Source organism: Myotis myotis, unplaced genomic scaffold, assembly GCF_014108235.1.
Source record: "Myotis myotis isolate mMyoMyo1 unplaced genomic scaffold, mMyoMyo1.p scaffold_m19_p_2, whole genome shotgun sequence".
NCBI lineage: Eukaryota > Metazoa > Chordata > Mammalia > Chiroptera > Vespertilionidae > Myotis > Myotis myotis.
In genome coordinates, this window is record NW_023416324.1 from 209,882,745 (window position 1) to 209,905,038 (window position 22,294).

At 53.1% G+C, this 22,294-nt stretch overlaps 2 protein-coding genes and 1 pseudogene across 2 annotated transcripts; all 3 read left to right on the forward strand.

Moving 5' to 3' along the window:
- The first annotated feature begins 482 nt into the window (after positions 1 to 482).
- Positions 483 to 2,445, forward strand: LOC118675809 (annotated as a pseudogene).
- Positions 2,446 to 6,262: 3,817 nt separating this feature from the next.
- On the forward strand, positions 6,263 to 21,981 carry LOC118676879 (UL16-binding protein 6-like). The gene is made up of 4 exons (XM_036351508.1): positions 6,263 to 6,612; positions 19,861 to 20,109; positions 20,329 to 20,592; positions 21,472 to 21,981. Exons 2-4 carry the CDS (start codon positions 20,001 to 20,003, stop codon positions 21,597 to 21,599), a joined length of 501 nt encoding a protein of 166 aa, XP_036207401.1. The 5' UTR covers positions 6,263 to 6,612; positions 19,861 to 20,000; the 3' UTR covers positions 21,600 to 21,981.
- LOC118676875 (UL-16 binding protein 5-like) lies at positions 6,646 to 16,529 on the forward strand. Its single transcript, XM_036351496.1, has 4 exons — positions 6,646 to 7,018; positions 14,131 to 14,379; positions 14,611 to 14,874; positions 15,510 to 16,529. The coding sequence occupies exons 1-4, from the start codon at positions 6,904 to 6,906 to the stop codon at positions 15,635 to 15,637; spliced, it is 756 nt and encodes a 251-aa protein (XP_036207389.1). The 5' UTR covers positions 6,646 to 6,903; the 3' UTR covers positions 15,638 to 16,529.
- Positions 21,982 to 22,294: the final 313 nt, after the last annotated feature.

Here is a 22,294-nt window from a genome sequence, read left to right on the forward strand (position 1 = left end):
TGCTACTGCTGCTTAAGGTGGAATCCAGGGCCCACAAGGGGATGTGGTTCATTCTTCCTCCACAACCACGTGACTACATTCAAGTCTCATCTTGGGTGGGAGGGGAGGGTGACACTGGGATCAGAGAGGCAGCTTCAGAGAGACCTCTCCCTGTTCATTCCTGTGCCCAGGGAGGCGGCCACTGCTATTCCAGGATCTCTCAAGGTTGCCTGGCCACAGGCATCTCCTGGGGAATTATTAAGAGCACGGACTCCTGGGCTCCAGCCCTGACACTTCCATCCGGGGGTCTGGGTGGGGCCTGGAAATCTATGTTTATAAAGCACTCTGGGAGGGTTACAAAGGCCTGCAGTTTTGGGGGACACTGACCACCCTCATCTTTATGGCTTTTGTAGTGGGAACCGCCAAGTACCCAAGAGGGGGTGGGGCCTGGCTCTGGTGGCCCAGGACTGTCTGGGGTGCCGCTGAGGGGAGAATGACTAGAGATGGATGAGGTGAGGGTGAGGGAGGGCTGGCCAGCGGAGACCCGGCAGCAGCAGGTGTTCACGCTCTGAACCCGTCCAGGTGATGCGCTCCAGGTCTCACCAGGGAGACTAGGTGACCTGGAAGGAGGAGGGGGAGGGTGCCGAGTGTCCTCTGGGTTCTTCCTGCATCAGCCCCGAGGACTGATGTTGGGCAGGAACCTCTGGTGGTGTTAGACTCCCCCCCTGGGTCCGAGGAAGTCGGGATGACTTCCAGGATGGTGGGCTCTCTCAGCTCCCCTGTCTGAGCTTGGGCCCCAGCATTCCCTGCAGATCCCAAGGAGCATGATCCAGGATTCTGAGAGCCTAGTGCCACTGTCACCAGCAGGCCCGCCCAGCCGAAAGCAGTGTCTTCAGGCCGCAGTAGTCAGCTCAGCCCCCGAACAAATACACAGGCGGGGGCCTCAAACAGCAGACGTTTATGGCCTCACAGTCTGGAAGCTAGAAGTCCCAGATGAAGGTGTCTGCAGGGCTGGTTTCCCTGAGGCCTCTCGCCTTCACTTGCAGGTGGCTGTTGCCTCCCTGTGTCCTCACCTGGCCGTACCTCTGTGTGTGTCCTAATCTCTTCTTATAGGGACACCCATCCTGTTGGAATAGGTCCACCTGGTGACCTTCATTTAACCTGAACCATCTCCAAATACAGCCACACCCTGAGGTGCTTAGGGCTTCAACTGGGGGACACAGCTCAGCCCATGACAAGGCCTAAGCAAGAACTGCAGTGACGGACCCGTAGACTGAAGTGGTGAGGCGCCAGCGTTGTCTACTGGGCTTTCCCAGGCGTGAGCAGCTCTGTCTCAGCTTTTCGGAAGGCAGCCGTTCTGACAGCGGGAACACCGAGAGCGAAGCCAGCCTGGCTTTTGAAAACATCTGGGCCTGCTGGAGAAAAAGAAAGATTACAAACTTAGTGCAAATGACTCCCGGAAAAAGCAAGAATACCTCAGAGCTCTTCGAAAGAAAGCTCTTGAAAAAAATCCAGATGAATTCTACTATAAAATGACTCGAGTTAAACTCCAGGATGGAGTTCATGTTATCCCGGAGACGAAGGAAGAAGTAACTCCAGAACAGCTGAAACTGAGGAGAACTCAGGATGTCAAATATATGGAAATGAAAAGGGTTGCGGAAGCTAAGGAAATCAAAGGACAGAGAGCTCCACCTGCTGGATTTCCAGGGGAAGCAACAGAATAAGCATGTGTTCTTTTTTGACACTAAAAAGGAAGTTGAACGGTTTGACATTGCAACTCGCCTGTGAACTGCCCCAGAATTGGTGGACAGAGTCTTTAATAGACCCCCCGCCCCCCATAGAGACCCTGCAGAAGGAGAAATGAAAGGAGTTCCTCATCAGACTCGACTTAAGTGGATAGCTAAAGAAAGGCAAAAGCAGTCCTAACTGGTTTGGCTCAGTGGATAGAGTGTCGGCCTGTGGACTGAAGGGTCCCAGGTTTGATTCCGGTCAAGAGTATATACCTTTGTTGCGGGCACATCCCCAGTAGGGGGTGTGCAGGAGGCAGCTGATTGATGTTTCTAACTCTCTATCCCTCTCCCTTCCTCTCTGTAAAAAATCAATAAAATATATATATTTTTTAAAGGGGGGGGGGGGGCTGGAGGCAAAAGCAATATAACTGCCTGACACAGCGGATTGAATGCGAGAGGAAATTGTTCGTCATTGCACAGAAAATTCAAACACGCAAAGATCTTCTGGATAAAACTCGGAAGGTGAAGGTGAAGAAAGAAATGGTGAACTCCCCTGCTGTTTACAAATTTCAATTTCAGAGTCGCCGGAAACGTTGAAGTGTTATAGATAAGCCTTGTCATTCCAAATGGAAAAGAATTCTATGTCCTTTCCCCCCAGTAACTTCAAATTCCATTCGTATAAATGCGATGGTGTTCCTGTTTGTAATTATAATTTATTGCAGGTCTGACATCTGATATAAACGACATCAATGCTCCTTTCCCCGCTTATGGTTTGGAGTTGTGAAATTAGCCTTATTTGTATATACTTACTTTTTTTAATTATGAAAGTTTCATATCTCATTACAGCAAGTTTGGGAAATAAATGAGTTCATTTTAGTGCCAATACTTATTCAAGAACAATAAATAGCTGCTGCATCCTGACAGTGCTGGGAGCTCGGACAGTGGTGGAGGTGAACAGCATGAGCATTCTGGCTTATCGCCTCCATTTTGTAGAGGTATGCACTAGATTTTTTTGTAATTACATTTTAGTTTTTCACTTAAATCATTTGCTCTTATCCATTTGTTATGTCACTAAATTTTAAACCAGCAATGCAATATAGGCTCATTGAAAAAATTAAATCTTATTTTTCATGTTTACATAATGTTTTATCCAAAGGGAAAAAAAAAAGAACTGCAGTGACCACAAGGCCACAGGCAACTAAGGACAGCTCAGTTATGGCTGCAGCCGGACCCAACAGGACCCCAACCCCCTACTTTTGGTTTGATGACACACCAGACTGCGCAAAAGTGAAGGCGTCTGTGAGGACAGCCGGTCTGAGGAGACTCAGGGGGAGCGAGGACCTAGAGACTCTGCCCCAGCCCCAATGCTGAGGCCACTTTTGACTCCCACACGGGGCACCCCATGTTCTTTATGGATATGGATTAACTGGCAGGAGTGGGGGCCTTCCTGCTGGAAGGATAGGGCAGGTGGGGGTAGGAGGAGTCTGGGGAAGCTCCCACAGGGGTGAGGGGTCCAAGCCCAGAGTGATGGAGACACACAGGGTGTGTGCATGTGTGCGTCTGTGTCTGTGTGTGTTCGTTGCTTTCCACTTAAAATGACAGCGCACGGTGTCACTGTGTGTGGAAAAGGAATCACTTTGGGAAATTGTTTTTTCGTGTGTCCTCCCTTCTGGGGTCTAGTTTGTTCCAGAAAGAGGGAGGGCACCGCCTGAGGGCTGTCTACTGGGCTCCCCAAGAGAGGACCCTTTACCCGGCCTGACCACACAGGCTGAGCCCATGCGGCCACAATATCTGCTGACTCCCCCATCTGGCCACCCACCTCACCGTCTCTGTGGTCACGGTGCACCTGCCAGGGCCCCTGGCTGAGCCTCCCTGCCCTGAGGCTGTGGGCCCCAGGCCTTGTCTCCTTCCCACCTTAGGGAGTCGGGTGAACACTGAGGCCTCCTGCTCCTGGTGGGGGCGCTCACTCTGGTCTCCCCAAGCCCCTGACCACCCCGTGCCTTTTCCATGGAGGGGGAGGCAGTGAACAGCCCAGATGTGTGTTGCTACTGCTTCCCACTGTGTGAACCATGAAGGTGACCTTAGTGACAGGCTCAATGTGTGCTGCCTGCTTGGTGTGTCATTGGCGGCAAGGCTCTTCTGCCCCCTGGTGGTGAATGTTGGAATCGCATGTGATCATCTGTGGGCTGGGCCCCACCTAGAGTCCAGTCCGCCACCCTCATGGACTGGTGAGGACACAATCTGCTCCTCAGAAGGGTGATAAACCTGCCCGAGGTCTCACAGCAAGTCGTCAGCGGCCCAGGACTACCCTGGCTCCTCAGGGCCTCCGGACTGACAGGTTAAGGGTGGCAGCTAATACTCACCAGGTATCCTCCCGCTGGTCTGGGCCAGGCAGCCTTGTTGGATTCTCGATCCATTGCCGCTGGCTGTTTTTCAGTAAACTGTGACATAAACGTGCCCGGTTCGATGGAATTTTGGATGTGACTTGGTTTTCACTCACACAATGAGCTGCAGGGGATTCCCAGCTGTGCAGCGGCTCCAGAGGCGGAACAGCGCCCGATGCTCCACCCGCCACCACCGCCTTCTTCTCCGCCTCCGCCTCCTCCCCGCCTAATGGGCATGGGGGAGGGGGGGGCGGAGCCTGCGGCGGTGGGGGCGGAGGCAGAAAACCCTGAGTCTTTTAAGAAAAGAAGCAATGATTGTGAAGTTGGGAAGGAGACCGGAAGTAGTATGTGGCCAGGAGACTGGGGTGGAGGAAACGGTCTGGGGTCCCGGGGAGAAGGGGTGAAAATGCTGGGCACTTCGCCCCCAGGAGCAGGGGCCCGGCCTGGGGAGGGGCAGGGGCAGGACGACACTCGGGATCCATTCCCTCCTTGGACCCTGTGGATGCGGCTCCTTGACACATTGCGTCGCCCTCGGGCTCCAGGTCCCCATGGCGTGGACTGTGGGCACCCAGTTGGGTCCGGTCCTCCTGGACCCGCTTCTACGACAGGACTGTCCCTGGGCGGAGCGCGGCGGTGAAGCCAGAATGGAACCTGCGGGGCGGGAGGCGGCGGAATGGGGCGCGGGGGGCGCACAAAGACCGGGACCAAGGCGCCCACGGGGGTTCAGAACCTCCCGAGGGTGGGTGCCGCCACGCCCTGTTCAGCTCCCCTCCGTGTACCAGGCAAGGCGAGGGCAGGGACACGAAAAGGGGACTTGGGCTACAGAGTGATGCTGGGCGAAGGGGCGGGAGCAGGAAATGCTGCCAACGCCCAACCCCCACCCCACAGCTCCCGCCCTCCCTGGGAAGAGGGCCCCAGCCCAGGGTCGTCCTGGGGACCAGGGATGTTCACGGAGGGTCACGACCCACAGGTGACTGGATACCCCAACTCCGCTCACACCGCTTTCCCAGGCAAACCCTCTGACACCCCCCTGCTCTCCCCCTGGGCCTTCCCAGCAGCTGTGCCAGAGGGTCGCACCCCGCAGTCCAGGCACTCACTTCCCCAGTCTCACCAAGGCCACTGCCTCCCTAGTCACTGCTCCTCCCCCAGCCCAGCCCAGCCCAGCCCAGCCCAGCCCAGCCGCTGAATCACTGTCCATTTCACAAGACCTTCCAGGTATAAGTGGTTCTATTTGGCCTGTGGGTTCAGGCTGGAGTGAATGTGAGAGGATGTGGGACCCACAGGGAGGCCAGTGCTCCCCTCCTTTCTGTAGACTGGATTCTTTGCACTATGGAGGCCACCAGGGACACCCCGTGGAGCTATGGGTGTGAGCTGCGTCCTGCTGGTGCAACATTTCTGGTGTCATTATCAATCCCCCTGCATTTGTTTTCTTTCTTTTTCTATTTTTATTGAGACACTAGAGGCCCGGTGCACGAAATTCATGCACAATGAGGTCCCTAGGCCTGGTGGGCAATCAGGGGCCAATCTGGGCCCGAAGGTCCCTGCGGGGTCGGGAGAGGAGGTGAAGGTCGCCAGGCGGGTACAGAAGGAACAGATGTCAGACGCCAGATGCTGGCTGCCCTTGGTGCCCCGTTACCCCATGGTTCCCCATCTCCTCTCTACCCCCCACCCCCACCCCCAGCCTCCTTCCCTCGGTGTCCTGCTGCCACCGGGGGCCTGCTGGCCAGGGGAGGAGTGAGGGAGAGGGGCAGGGAGAGGTTTCCTTACCCAGTGTGGAATGTGCAGGAGGCAGCCAATCAATGATTCTCCGTCATCATTGATGTTTCTGTTTCTAAATATATATTTTTAAATGCAAAGTTTTTAGAGGAAGACAGGCAGGGCAAGGGAGCTATTGACAGGGGGCATTTGAGATCTTGCCCACATTTCAGATAGGATAACATCAGGTGGTCCTCAGGAGGTGACAGGTGAGGAGTGGCAGGGGGTGGGGCAGGGCACTGCGGCTGAGGAACGGGCTGTGATGACTGGGAAGGGCTGTGACAGTGACACGGAGCAGGTGTTGGGCCATCGCTGGGACCATTCATCCCCAAGAGGTTTCGATTCCGGAGGGAGGGGCCTTTCTTAGCCTAAAGGTGAGGCAGCGGCAGGAGCGGGCTGCCCGCTTCCTTGTAAATGTAAACGCACAGTGTACCAGTCCGCAGCCAAGTCAGTGCCCGGCCAGGCCGGTAGCTGGGTGCTGCCGCCCTGTGGCTGTGCTGCGGCGCTATTGGCCAGAGGCCGAGCCCCCCCCCACCCCACCCCCACCCCCAGCACAATAGTACAGGAAGCAGCGGGCTGGAAGCAGGAAGGCGGCCCCAAGCCAGTGTTATGTAAGAGGGGGAAGGGAGCAGAGTTGGAAGTGAGGGGCCTGAATGTCGCCGTCTGAGGGAGCTGCGTCTGCCTGGGAGCCCGATGGGGAGCAGCGGCCGGTCGCTTTGGAGTCTGAGGGGCTGCGCTTGCTGCCGGCACCGGCACCGGCACCGGTGAGTCCCTGGGAGCCCGCGGCGGCCGCCAAGCTGGGCTGGGCCTGGGGAGGCCTTTCCCTCCTGGAGCTGATCTTCCCAGGGTGGCCGCGTCGGCTGCTTTCTTTTTTTCCGATTTATTTTTTTTTATTGGAAAGCAAGCGCTGGGCTTCGGGTTCCTGGGATCCCTGGGCCTTAGCGTGCGCCACCAGGCCTCGCTGCGCCCCCTCCCCTACCCTGGCGCCCCTTTTTTCGTTCGCCGGTTCGTGTAACTTTCTGTCCTGGGCGCCTGCACTGCTGCTGAGGGTCGAGATGGAGCGGTCTGGGTCTGAAGGTGTCAGCCCGGCCTTGTTGCTCGTGCTTCTGCTTTGGGAACCGCTGCTCCCCGCTGTGAGTTGGGAAATGGACTCGGGGCGAATGAACCTGGGTGAGTGCGGGGAGCCCATGTGGGGGTGGGGAACCTTCCCGCCGGGTGGGGCACAGACCCGCCGACCCCTCGGCGATCATCTCTGCGGGCGCCGTTCAGTCTCGGGGTGTCAGCTTAGCTGGCTTCCTCTTTCCAGGTGAGAGGGACGGAAATGAGCCTGTGACTTGTCACAAATAGTTCTGGGCGAAGGGACCGGGAGGAAGATGGGAGGAGCCGCGACAGCACGCCCCACCCACCCGCTGCATGCCCCCAGCGCCCCGCCACGCCCCCCTCCTCCTTCCCTCCCAGAGGTGCTGCCACTAGGGAGGGGGAAGGGAGAGGGGCAGGGAGAGGTTTCCTTACCCAGTGTGGAATGTGCAGGAGGCAGCCAATCAATGATTCTCCATCATCACTGATGTTTCTATCTCTGTTCCCTCTCTGAAACCAATCAAATATATATTTTTAAATGCAAAGTTTTTAGAGGAAGACAGGCAGAGCAAGGGAACTATTGACAGGGGGCGTTTGAGATCTTGCTCACATTTCAGATAGGATAACATCAGGTGGTCCTCAGGGGGTGACAGGTGAGGACGGGCAGGGGGTGGGGCAGGGCACTGCGGCTGAGGAACGGGCTGTGATGACTGGGAAGGGCTGTGACAGTGACACGGAGCGGGTGTTGGGCCATCGCTGGGACCATTCATCCCCAAGAGGTTTCGATTCCGGAGGGGAGTGGAAACAAACTACCACGTGGGGGCGCTCACGTACAGTGCTATTGAAACTTCCTGGCCCATGCGCAGAAGTCGGTATTTTGTGGAAGAGCCACACTCAAGGGACCAAAGAGCCGCATGTGGCGCTCGAGCTGTGGTTTGCCCAGCTGCTGTTTGCCCACCACTGCTCTAGGCGAAGTCTCCTCCAAATGTCCCTTGTTGAGTCACTAAATGTGTATTCTCCCATGTCCCTGTGTGGTTCAGGTTCAGGATCTGGAGGAGGGGCCACACACAAATGAAAGAGACGAGACAAGAGATATTTTTTTTTTATTAGTTAAGGTATTACAAATGAAGAGATTTTTTTTTAAATATATTTTATTGATTTTTTACAGAGAGGAAGGGAGAGGGATAGAGAGTTAGAAACATCGATGAGAGAGAAACATCGATCAGCTGCCTCCTGCACACTCCCCACTGGGGATGTGCCCGCAACCAAGGTACATGCCCTTGACCGGAATCGAACCTGGGACCCTTGAGTCCACAGGCTGATGCTCTATCCACTGAGCCAAACCGGTCAGGGCAAGAGACAAGAGATATTAATTTGGAAATATTGGAGGGGCAGGCAGGCAAGCCCAACTCAAGGGGAAGGACATCCACTGGTGCCCAGGCCTCGCCAGCCTTTTATTCAACTTTGGTTACACATAAAGTCCTTAGGCAGGCAATTGCGGTAGCAGGCAGACTACCTTAAAGGTCAGTAAATATCAGAAGGATTTACTCTGAGACTATTTGATCAGGAAATAGCCTGAGCCCCCATTGTCTGGACTAGACAATCGGAGCATAACTCAGGCCCTTGCCATGGGTTCAAGGGTCACCAGAGTTCCGGGATCCTTGTTTGCACTTCTCTGCTAGTGAAGATGTTACAGTTAAGCCCCTCTTGTACTGGGGAAATGGAACCAACTGTGGTCAAGAGTAGTCTAGGGTACGGGGCAAGTTTATATTAGTAGTTGGGGCAATGGGGCAAGTTGATATTATTAGCTAGGGAAACGGGGCAAGTTGATATTAGTAGCTAGAGCAACGGGGCAAGTTGATTAATGTATCCCAGGTAACTTTGTGTGTGTTTAGCCAACCGTTGTATTGTTTTTGGGAATAAAAGGCTTTTGAAGTAGTTGTTCAAGGCAGCAAACTCCGGCGTTAACCTATGCCGCCATCTTGGTTCTCCATAACTGTGTTTTTCAGAATTATATTTTTAAAGAGTATCCCCTTTAGGCTTATTTGCATATACAGAGGGATCATGGGTAGTCCCAGTAACTTTCAGAGGGCTTTATTAAAATGTAATGGTTTATAAAAATATTGGCTTTTCATTTAGCTGAAATTATATGCAACCTTGATTATAATTTAAAAAGCTTACTTATAAAGTAATCAAAGTAGGTATCTTTATTAAAAAGGCAAAGCAAGTCAATTTAGTAAACTTATATATACATGTCTGATTCACAGGCACAAACGCTGCCTCACCTCCAGCCTACTATTTAAAATGCAGGTGGCCAGAGGCTTGTCTTTTAAATTTCTGCTGCTGAAAAATCTGGCTGTATTTAAGAAATATATTGTTACTTTATATGTATATAAGTAAAATATAGTTATTAATTTTTATTTGATTAAAGCTTTCCATGTGATTTCAAGTATATTAGATTGGCTAAATTTAAAATGTTTCTTTTAAGAAGAGAGAAAAAATTCTTTTTTGGATCACTCTGGGCCCTTGGAGTTTTCCAAAAATCATCCCTGGGATCTTAAAGGACATCAATTAAATTTAAACTGGTTTTTGTATTAAAAATTCCATTTGGATTATAGAATCAATCCTTTTTCATTAGACCAATGAGCAACATATTTTGAACTCCTAATTATTTCAGCGAAAACACAAAAATTATTTTCTAAAAATAAATTTCTATACTTTGGGCAGTTAGTTACCACAACTATATAATTTCTCCCAATTTAACTTAAATTCTTAAACTTTTAGAGCTGGCAAGTCAAGCATTTTGTGATTAGTGAAACCTTTATATTTTTCAGAATAAATTTCAAAAAATATAAGACATATTTAATTAATAGATTCAATTCTATCCTCTAGATTTTTTTTTTTTAATAAGGTAAACTCGGGTTAATATTTCAGTATTTTTGTCCTTTTAAAATACCTAGCTATCTAATCATTTTTATTATTTAATTCAGCAGTGTTCTAAAGTCTTACGTTGCCAAAGGCTTTGGAAAACAAAACCCCAGAAACCTGCTTTCAGCCAGCGGGGATCTCAGAGCTGGAGTTGAAACAGTGTTTCAATTATAGAACCCAAACAAACCAGATACCTGCTTTCAGCAGCCGAGGCCTAAGAGCTGGAGCCAAGCCTCAGAGCTAAAGCTGGCCCAGAATTAAAAACAAAAAAGAAAAAAAGGAGCGGTTGGGAGCTTCAGTCACCCGCCAGCCTGAAAACAGCCCTCAGCCCCTCACCCAGACTGGCCAGGCACCCCAGTGGGGACCCCCACCCTGAAGGGGGAGTGACCAGCTGCAAACAGCCATCAGCCCCTCACCCAGGCTGGCCAGGCACCCAAGCGGGACCCCCACTCTGATCCAGGACACCCTTCAGGGCAAACCAGCCAGCCCCCACCCGTGCACCAGGCCTCTATCCTATATAGTAAAATGGTAATATGCCTCCCAGCACCAGGATCAGCAGAGCCACGAGGCCTCCCGGCACCGGGATCAGTGTGACAGGGGAAGGCGCCCCAACCCCCTGATCCGCCCTGCTCTGTGTGTGACAGGGGGTGGTGCCCCAACTCCCCTATCAGCCCTACTCTGTGAGTGACAGGGGGGAGCTCCCCAAACCCCTGATGGGCCCTGCTCTGTGCGTGACAGGGTACAAAACCCCAACCCCCTGATCGGCCCTGCTCTGTGCATGACAGGGGGCAGTGCCCCAACCCCCTGATCAGCCCTGCTCTGTGTGTGACAGGGGGCGGTGCCCCAACTCCCCTATCAGCCCTACTCTGTGAGTGACAGGGGGGAGCTCCCCAACCCCCTGATGGGCCCTGCTCTGTGTGTAACAGGGGGCAGCGCGCCAACCCCCTGATTGGCCCTGCTCTGTGCGTGACAGGGGGTGGCGCCGCAACCTCCCCATCAACCCTGCCTTGAGTGTGACAGGGGGCGGTGCCCCAACCCCCCAATCGGCCCTACCCTGAGTGTGGCATCGAAACCTCCCAAATCCGCCCTGCTCTGTGCATGACAGCGGGCGGCACCCTAACTCCCCAATCAGCCCTGCTCTGAGCCCGACCAGGGGCTGCACCTACGGATTGGGCCTGCCCTCTGCCACCCGGGAGCAGGCCTAAGCCAGCAGGTCGTTATCTCCCGAGGGGTCCCAGACTGCGAGAGGGCACAGGCCGGGCTGAGGGATGCCCCCTCCCTCCCGAGTGCACAAATTTTTGTGCACCAGGCCTCTAGTGTTCTATAATAACATGCAAAAACTGTAAGGGAATACCTTCTGAAACTTTAATACCTTAAGCATGCAAATCAAAAATCTACAATAAAGTTTTTCTCCTTTTGACGAATTCTGCCCCATTAGCCTGGCTCAGTGGTCGGCAAACTCATTAGTCAGCAGAGCCAAATATCAACAGTACAATGATTGAAATTTCTTTTGAGAGCCAAATTTTTTAAACTTAAACTATATCGGTAGGTACATTGTTATTAACTTAATCAGGGCACTCCTAAGCTGGCTTTTGCTAAAAACGTCCTCAATCTGATTGAGGTACATTTGCTGAGGTCGACCCCTTCCAACTCTCCCATCCACACTTGTCTTGTATACTTGTTTCGTCTATCTCCTTTCGTTCATCCTCTCTGTATGTCCAAACCATCTCAACATACCTTTCTCAATCCTCAACACTACATCTTTCACTCCACAACATTCCCTAAAATTAATAAACTTTACTTAAAGTTTTAAGTCTTAGTTAAATTATAGGTACGTTGAATAAAACTTGATATCATACTTAATAACGATATTAGTTATGGATAAAATTAAATTCCTTACAATTTATCTTACAATATCCATAAAATTAAATCATGACAATGACTGGCCCAGGCCAAAAATCGACTTCTGCGCACTGGCTACGAAATTTCAGTCGCACTGTATATGCGCACCTGCACGTGGTATTTTGTGGAAGAGCCACACTCAAGGGGCCAAAGAGCCACATGTGGCTCACGAGCCGCGGTTTGCCAACCACTGGCCTGGCTAAATAGAAACACGTACCCACCCTACTTACAGATCATGAATTCTGCAGCTGATCATGGGCTTTGCTGTGGTGAAATATCTCCCACCATTATGGTGAATTCTTCCCCATCTATACGGTGAAACTTTGTTTTTTCGCTCTAGGTGAAGTCTACTCCTCCAGATGTCCTATGTTGAGGTGCTAGATGTGTATGTTCTCCCATGTCCCTGTGTGGTTCAGGTTCAGGATCTGGAGGAGGGGCCACACACAAATGAAAGAGACGAGACAAGAGATTAATTTGGAAATATTGGGGGTCCAGGATGACAAGCCCAACTCAAGGGGAAGGACTTCCACTGGTGCCCAGGCCTCGCCAGCCTTTTTATTCAACTTTGGATACACATCTAGCTCTTAGGCAGGTAATTGTGGTAACAGACAGACTATCTTAAAGGTCAGTAAATATTAGGAGGATTTACTCTGAGACTATTTATTTGATCAGAAAATAGCTTGAGTCCCCATTGTCTGGACTAGACAATCGGTGCTTAACTCTGGCTCTTGCCATGGGTTCAAGGTTCACCAGCGTCCGGGATCCTTGTGTGCACTTCTCTGCTAGTGAAAACAATGGGTGGCTTCCTGCACTGTGAGCTGGGCTGGGCCTGGGGAGGTCTTTCCGTCCTGGAGCTGTTCTTCCCAGGTGGCCGTGTCAGCTGCTTTTTTTTTTTTTCATTTCTTTTTTTATTTATTGGAAAGCAAGCTCTGGGCTTCTGGTTCCTGGGATCCCTGGGCCATAGCATGCCCCCCTCCCCCTTCTCCTGCATTGAGCATCTGGCCCCTGGTGATCAGTGCGCATCATAGTGACTGGTCCTGGTCTGGGGTTCCGAGTTATGGTTGTTGGGCCTTTATTAGATAGGATAATGAACACAACATTATATTCGTTTCAAATGTGTAACATAATGAAGTGTCAGATGTGCCTCCTAATAACTCTCAGTTCTCACAATACAGTGTTATCAGCCGCAGTCCCCGTGCCCTGCCTCCCCATGACGGGTTTAGTTTATCCCTGGAGTGTGTGCCCTTTAAGATAGGGTGACAGGCCATGGGGTGGAGAGCCGGGGGTGGTGTAAGGCCCACTGGGTGGGGGTGGGAGTCAGGGAGGGGGGGTGAAATATTACAAGAATTACAGCCCCGGGAGTGAGGGGGCCTTAACCGAGGGATGGCAGCAATGCTGTGACACTATTGAGGTGTTTTCACTGAATAAATTCCCTTCCTGTCTCTACCCCTCACCCTGCACTCCCACCCCCGCCACCCTCCACCTCAAAAACGGGGGGAAACAGGCCAAATATGCCGGGGGGGGGGGGGCGAGAGTGGGGCCAAGGGTAGATCACGGAGGTGATCCCCGAGGGCCAGACCAGTGGCAGGAAGGATAAGCGGATGCGGGGAGGCAGGGCGCAAGGCAGGGCGGGGTGGTGGTCAAACTTGGCCCGGAACAGGCTAAAGGCAGGGCGGGGTCTGGTCAAACTTGAACCGGAACCGGTTGCAAGGCAAGGCCGGGGCCCAGGCAGGCCCGGCCAGTGAGGACTAGCACGAGGCTGCACCAGCTGGGATATTCCGTCCCTAAGGTCCTCACAAGTCTTGTCCCAGCACCTTGTAGCAGTGCTGGAACTTCCCTTCTGGATACGCACTTTTTCTGAGGGTGGAGATGGAGGGGTCTGGGTTTGAAGGTGTCAGCCCGGTCTTGTTGCTCATGCTTCTGCTTTGGGAACCTGCCGATTCACACTGTGAGTTGGGGAATGTAATCAGGACAGGAAAGCTGATGGCAGGGAGCCCACAATAGGGGTGGGCACAGACCCCTCGGGGATCACCTCTGTAGGCGCCTTTCATTCTCAGGGTGTCAGCTTAGCTGGCCGCCTCTTTCCAGGTAAGAGGGACGGAAATGAGCCTGTGACTTGCCACAAATAGTCCTGGGCGAAGGGACCGGGAGGAAGATGGGAGAAAGGACGAAGCCCCCTCTTCCACCCCAAGCCGCGACAGCACGCCCAACCCACCCGCCTCACTAAAGGCCTCTGCAAAGTGGGAGCCGAGCCCCTGCCATCTGCACGCGAACAGGACAAGGACCGCCCGGCCATCAGGGGGTTCACTTGCTGTCCAGAATGGGGAGGGGCGCTTATTTACCTTTATTCCAATCCCTGCGTTCCTCCCTCACAGGTGTTCCCTCTCTGGGCTACACATTCACAGTCATTCCTAATGGACAACCGTGGTGTGAAATTCAAGGCCAGGTCAATGGGAACACATTTCTTCATTATACCTGTGGTGGCGACAGGGTCAGACTCATCAGTGTCCTGGAGATGAATGCCACACCGGCCTGGAGTGAACAGAGAGACGCTCTGCAGTACGTGGTGGAGGAGCTCAAGAAGACCCTGCTGGACATTAGAGCAGAGATTCCTGCAACCAGCGGTACGTTTACAAAACCAGGGTGGAGGCAGAACAGAGGTGTAGGGTGAGGGATCAATTGTGTTTATGCAAATGTGGGAAGTCCATCCCACCCAAGAGACTCGGGAGTCAGTGTAGGACACAGAGGACAGAGCATGACCAGGAGAGCAGAGGGGAGCAGAGGGCTGGACACCAGGTGGGGACAAAGGCTGTGTCAAGACCCAAGGCTGACCTCTTTCCATGGTGCTGGGACAGGTCCTCTCTCCCTGCAGGGCAGCATGATGTGTGAGCAGGACTCCAATGGACTCACCACTGCATCCTGGGAGTTCGGACTGGATGGACAGAAATCTCTCCGCTTTGACACAAAGAACGGACACTGGACAGTGCTGCACGGTGAAGGCATTCTGTTAAAGCAAACATTGGCGAGTGACAGAGCTATGACCGATCTCCTTGTTAGGACCTCAACTGGAGACTGTAGGAAGTGGCTTCAACAAGTTCTGTGTCCCCTGAGCACACAAGGTAATTCTACAGAGGGAATGAAGTTGTAGGTCCCTTGAAATGACATTCACACTGTGTGTGTGTCTGTGTGTTGTGTGTGGTTGGAGAAAGTGACCCATCCACCATGGTGAGGAAATTTTGGAGAATAAGGGCCATAGGAATGTTCTGCGATCCCTCCTTGGGTTTCTCACTTCCTCACGTCTCTGCCTGCACATAACCTTGGACCACTCACTCGCCGGGGTTTCTTGCTGACTGCAAACCTGCGGGCACTGTTCTGTTTGCAGACCTTTTCCTTGTCCTGTTCCCTCTTCTCAGCATCATGTGTCTTCATCTCACCTGGTCTATTTCTGGAAATCCTTTAACACCACCTCACATCAGCCCTAGGAGGATTCTCTGCCACCTCCCTCAGGTGTCACCTCCTCTTCTGTCCCAGCAGGAGTGATTGTTGTAACCCTTGCTTCCCCCGTTAGCTGTATGAGCCCCAAGGGGCCGGGGCCCATCTCCTCTCTTTGCTCCAACCCCAGCCTCTGGCACTGTGGCTGCCACACGTGGAGGGTAGAAGCTGCACAATAGAATGGCCTGGGACAGCAGGGGCTGAGGGGCATCTCCATGGAACTGGGTTCTGCACGGTTCTCACTCTCATGTTTCCATTACAGCTGCACCAACCACTGCCACAGCCACAGTCCCGCCAAAGGCCACAACCAACACGCCCATCCCTTCGGTCCTGCCTGTGATCCTCACCTGCGCAATAATAGTTGGCCTCTTAGGCTGGGCCCTTAAGTAACAGGTACTGGGGCATAATTACAGGTACCATGACAGGTACTGATCGATGGCACACGCACTTCCTGAGCAGCACTTCAAAACGTATGAAGAAGTGCAAAATTGGGTCTCTGAATGGTTTGCCTCAAAACAAGGAAAGTTCTATTGGGACGGTATCCACAAATTACCTGAAAGATGGGGGAAATGTGTAGCTTGCGATGGACAGTACTTTGAATAAAGCACTTTTGATGTTTCTTCTGAAATTATTGTGTTTCCTTTGATTACAAAATCCGCATTATTAAATGGTACACCCGACAAGAGCAGGGGAGCATCTGTTGTGTTGAGGTGAGGAGTATTAGGGAGTGAAATGGAGAAGCCCTGTTAGGTAGATAGTCGTCATTCCCCTTATTAACTTATGAAGACTGAAATATAGAAATACAACAGAATAAGTTGTATTTTTTTTTGAAAGAAAGTTCGACTGTGATATAAGCCCTGCCCTGACTCAGGCATGGCTGGCCAAGAACCAGTGTTTACAACAGGAGCAGAGTGGGCTTTGGGCGCTTCTGATCGTCTCATGTGGAGTCACTGTTCGCCAGGGCAGGCATGTCAAGTACTGTGTCAAGACCGAGGGAGTGGCGTGTGAGGCACCACACAGAACCACAGCCTGGGCACCTGCATAAGGACTCCATCCGGACACAGATGAGTGGGGCCTCCGCTCCCGGTGGGCCATAAGGACTCGGGGTCCGACCTCCCCATGCTGGAGCCTGGTTGCAGCACAGGCAATGCTCAGAGCTTTGCCAGAGTTCCCCCCAGAGGGGTGCGGTCGCCTGCGGTGCGACCCCCGCCGCTTCTCTCTCCACCCACAGACCCTCCAGTGGCTGGGAGTCTGTGCCTGATGATCGCTTCTAAGGAAGGCTCCCCTTCTCAGTATGTGAGCTGTGTGTGATTCTATTGGCTCCCGGGGAGGTCTCCCCTAATAAACCTGGCATCTGGGACTCAGAGGGGCCATGGGAAGCCGCCCAGTGTGTGCTCATGTGCTCCAGCCACCCCGGGCACCAGTGCAGCCTGCGGGCGAGGGCTGCCCATCCCAGGACACAGGAGGCCCTGCAGCCTCGGGCACTGGCAGTCAGAGAGTGCGGCAGACTCAGGAGACAGCTGGGCATCGCAGGCAGGCCGCCCCTCGGAGGCCACGTGTCCTCAGACTCCGCGTTGAACTTGGATTTTCACAGGAAACAGCCAAGGAGCAGCAGCCCCTGCAGGTCCCTGCGAGGGAGCCCGGGCGTGGGCCCTCCACACGGACCTGCACGGTGACCCCAACATCGGTGGTGATCAGTGTCAGAAGAAATCGGCCTCCAGCCCCTCCAAGAACTGCCCTCCTTCCAGCGCCATCTGCAAGCCATGGCCAGGCCATCACAGAGCCTCAGCGTTCCTGCACACATGCCCCGGGTGGAACTGGGTTCCTCCCCGACCTGGTCCTCCAGGTCGGATTGCTCTCCCAGCCCAACGCAGCCTTCAAGTCCACCCTCAATGCCAGCAGAGCTCTGTCTGAAGAGGCACCGACTTTGACTGACTTTGGAAACCTGTGCTTTTGAGACACTTTTTATTTTTTAAATGGATTTCTGGCTCCTGGTGGGTCAAAGGCAAAGTGCTCCCTGGCTACTAACCGCTCACCTGCCAGCCTACCTGATCTCCCCTAACCACTCTGCCTGCCTGCCAGATACCCTTAACTGATCTCTCCTGCCAGCATGATCCCCCTAACTGCTCTCCCCTGCCTGCCTGATTGCCCCTAACCGCCTCTGCCTGCCAGCCCCATCCCCCTAACTGCTCTCTCCTGCCTGTCTGCTTACCCCTAACCGCCTCTGCCTGCCAGCCCCATCCCCCTAACTGCTCTCCCCTGCCTGCCTGATTGCCCCTAACCGCCTCTGCCTGCCAGCCCCATCCCCCTAACTGCTCTCCCCTGCTGGCCTGATTGCCCCTAACCGCCTCTGCCTGCCAGCCCCAAACCCCTAACTGCTCTGCCCTGCCTGCCTGATTGCCCCTAACCGCCTCTGCCTGCCAGCCCCATCCCCCTAACTGCTCTCCCCTGCCTGCCTGATTGCCCCTAACCGCCTCTGCCTGCCAGCCCCATCCCCCTAACTGCTCTCCCCTGCCTGCCTGATTGCCCCTAACCGCCTCTGCCTGCCAGCCCCATCCCCCTAACTGCTCTCTCCTGCTGGCCTGATTGCCCCTAACCGCCTCTGCCTGCCAGCCCCATCCCCCTAACTGCTCTCCCCTGCCTGCCTGATTGCCCCTAACCGCCTCTGCCTGCCAGCCCCATCCCCCTAACTGCTCTCCCCTGCTGGCCTGATTGCCCCTAACCGCCTCTGCCTGCCAGCCCCAAACCCCTAACTGCTCTCCCCTGCCTGCCTGATTGCCCCTAACCGCCTCTGCCTGCCAGCCCCATCCCCCTAACTGCTCTCTCCTGCCTGCCTGATTGCCCCTAACCGCCTCTGCCTAGGCCCCGCCTCCATGGCTTTGTCCAGAAGATGTCCAGTCTAATTAGCATATTACCCTTTTATTAGTATAGATCAGTGATGGCGAACCTTATGAGCTCGGCGTGCCTGCATTTTGAAAAACCCTAACTTAACTCTGGTGCCGTGTCACATATAGACATTTTTTTGATATTTGCAACCATAGTAAAACAAAGATATATATTTTTAATATTTATTTTATATATTTAAATGCCATTTAACAAAGAAAAATCAACCAAAAAAATGAGTTCACGTGTCACCTCTGACACGCGGGTCATAGGTTTGCCATCACTGGTATAGATAATGGACATATAACATTGTATTCGTTTCAAATGTCCAACACAATGATTTTATATTTGTGTTTATTGTGAAAAGATCACCAGAGTAAGTCTAGTTGACATCTATCACCACCCACAGTTGCAATGTTTTCCTTGTGAGAAGTGTCAGATGTGCCTCCTAATAACTCTCAGTTCACAATACAGTGTTATCAGCTGCAGTCCCCGTGCCCTGCCTCCCCATGATGGGTTTAGTTTATCCCTGGAGTGTGTGCCCTTTAAGATAGGGTGACAGGCCATGGGGTGGAGAGCCGGGGGTGGTGTAAGGCCCACTGGGTGGGGGTGGGAGTCAGGGAGGGGGGTGAAATATTACAAGAATTACAGTCCCGGGAGTGAAGGGGCCTTAACCCAGGGATGGCAGCAATGCTGACACCATTGAGGTGTTTTCACTGAATAAATTCCCTTCCTGTCTCTACCCCTCACCCTGCACTCCCACCCCCTCCCTCCACCCCACCACCCCTCTACCCTTCCAACACAAAAAGGGGAAAAAAGACCAAACAGGCTGGAAGGGACAGAGCAGGCAGGATCAGAGCAGGGCTGCTTAGCTGGGGTAAGTCATTGGGGGGGGGGGGGGGTGCCGGTCACTGGGACTGTGGGGGTGCATTGTGCTGGAATGTGGTCACAATCACCCTGGCCTGAGTGAGAAACCACAGCTTGCCTGAAACCTTGGCATTTGTCCCAGCTTCCGGCTGGAAAATCTACTCACGTGGCGGTCTGTCCCTGTGCAGGCGGGGCCAGTTGCAAATACAAAGGAGATGCCTGGGCGGCACTTGCACAGAACTTTGGAGACTTGGAGGACTCTCTGCTGGTGATGCAACCAGGGTCCTGGCTGGGAGCACTGCTCTGAGGGTCGAGATGGAGCGGTCTGGGTGTGAAGGTGTCAGCCCCGTCTTGTTGCTCCTGCTTCTGCTTTGGGAACCCGCTGCTCCCGCTGTGAGTTGGGGAATGGAATCGGAGCAAGGGAACCTGAGGGATGGAATGGGCGGGGAGTCCACTATGGGGTGGGGAACCTTCCCGCTGGGTGGGGCACAGACCCACCGAACTCCTTGGAGATCATCTCTTCGGGGCGCCTTTCAGTCTCTGGGCGTCTGCACACCTGGCTGCCTCTGTCCAGGTGAGAGGGACGGAAATGAGCCTGTGACTTGTCCTGGGCGAAGGGGCCGGGCAGAGGGGTAGGGGGGAAGATGGGAAAGAGGACAAAGCCCCCTCCTCCATCCCGAGCCACAGCAGCACGCCCCACCCACCCGCCTCACTAAAGGCTCCTGCAAAGTGGTAGCCGGAGCCCCTGCCATCTGCACGCCAACAGGACAAGGGCCGCCCGGCCATCAAGGGGTCGCTTGCTGTCCAGATGGGGAGGGGCACTTAGTTACCTTTATTCCCACCCCTGCGTTCCTCCCTCACAGGTGCTCCCTCTCTGGGCTACACATTCACAGTCACTCCTAATGGACAACCGTGGTGTGAAATTCAAGGCCAGGTCAATGGGAACACGTTTCTTCATTATACCTGTGGTGGCCACAAGGTCAGACTCATCAGTGTTCTGGAGATGAATGCCACACAGCCCTGGAGTGAACAGAGAGACGCTCTGCAGTACGTGGTGGAGGAGCTCAAGAAGACCCTGCTGGACATTAGAGCAGAGATTCCTGCAACCAGCGGTAAGATTACAAAACCCAGGGTAGAGGCAGAACAGAGGTTTAGGGTTAGGAATCAGTTGTGTTTATGTAAATATGGGAAGTCCATCCCACCCAAGAGCCTCCGGAGTCAGTGTAGGACACAGAGGACAAGCAGGACCAGGAGAGCAGAGGGCTGGACACCAGTGGGGACAAAGGCTGTCAAGACCCAAGGCTGACCTCTTTCCCTTGGTGCTGGGACAGGTGCTCTCTCCCTGCAGGGCAGCATGATGTGTGAGCAGGAATCCAAAGGACTCACCGCTGCATCCTGCGAGTTTGGACTGGATGGACAGATATCTCTCCGCTTTGACACAAAGAACAGACACTGGACAGTGCTGCACGGTGAAGGCATTCTGTTAAAGCAAACATTGGCGAGTGACAGAGCTATGTCCGATCTCCTTGTTAGGACCTCAGCTGGAGACTGTAGGAAGTGGCTTCAACAAGTTCTGTGTCCCCTGAGCACACAAGGTAACTCTACAGAGGAAATGAACTTGTAGTTCCCTTGAAATGACATTCACACTGTGTGTGTGTGTGTGTCTGTGTGTTGTGTGTGGTTGGAGAAAGTGACCCATTCACCACGGTGATGGATTTTGGGAGAATAAGGGCCATAGGTATGTTCTGCGATCCCTCCTTGGGTTTCTCGCTTCCTCACGTCTTTGCCTGCACATGACCTTGGACCACTCACTCACCGGGGATTCTTGCTGACTGCAAACCTGCGGGCATTGTTCTGTTTCCAGGCCTTATCCTTGTCCTGTTCCCTCTTCTCAGCATCACGTGTCTTCATCTAACCTGGTCTACTTCTGGAAATCCTTTAACTATACCTCACATCAGCCCTGCGAGGATTCTCTGCCACCTCCCTCAGGTGTCACCTCCTCTTCAGTCCCAGCAGGAGTGACTGTTGTAACCCTTGCTCCCCCGTTAGCTGTGTGAGCCCCAAGGGGCCGGGGCCCATCTCCTCTCTTTTTTTTTTTTTTAAATATATTTTATTGATTTTTTACAGAGAGGAAGGGAGAGAGATAGAGAGAGTTAGAAACATCGATGAGAGAGAAACATCGATCAGCTGCCTCCTGCACATCTCTATTGTGGATGTGCCCGCAACCCAGGTACATGCCCTTGACCGGAATCGAACCTGGGACATTTCAGTCCGCAGGCCGATGCTCTATCCACTGAGCCAAACCAGTTTCGGCCCATCTCCTCTCTTTGCTCCAACCCCAGGCTCTGGCACTGTGGCTGCCACACGTGGAGGGTAGAAGCTGCACAATAGGATGACCTGGGACAGCAGGGGCTGAGGGGCATCTCCATGGAACTGGGTTCTGCACGGTTGTCACTCTCATGTTTCCGTTACAGCTGCACCAACCACTGCCACAGCCACAGTCCCGCCCAAGGCCACAACCAACACACCCATCACTTCAATCCTCCCTGTGACCCTCACCTGTGCAATCATAGTTGGCATCTTAGGCTGGGCCTTTAAGTAACAGGTACTGGGGCATAATTACAGGTACCATGACAGGTACTGATCGATGGCACACGCACTTCCTGAGCAGCACTTCAAATGTATGAAGAGTGCAAAATTGGGTCTCTGAATGGTTTGCCTCAAAACAAGAAAAGTTCTAATGGGACGGTATCCACAAATTACCTGAAAGATGGGGGAAATGTGTAGCTAGTGGTGGACAGTACTTTGAATAAAGCACTTTGGATGTTTCTTCTGAAATTATCGTGTTTCCTTTTATTACAAAATCCGCGTTATTAAATGGTACACCTGATGAGAGCAGTGGAGCATCTGTTGAGTTGAGGTGAGGAGTATTAGGGAGTGAAATGGAGAAGCCCCAGTAAGTTGATAATTGTCATTCCCCTTATTAATTTATGAAGACTGAAATATAACAGAATAAGTTGTATTTTTTTTTTTTAAAGAAAGTTCGGCTGTGATAGAAGCCCTGCCCTGACTCAGGCGTGGGGGGCCAAGAACCAGTGTTTACAACAGGAGCAGAGTGGGCTTTGGGGCGCTTCTGACCGTCTCCTGTGGCGTCACTGTTCGCCAGGGCAGGCATGTCAAGTACTGTGTCAAGACCGAGGGATTGGCGTGTGAGGCACCACACAGAACCACAGCCTGGGCACCTGCATAAGGACTCCATCCGGACACCGATATGAGTGGGGCCTCCGCTCCTGGTGG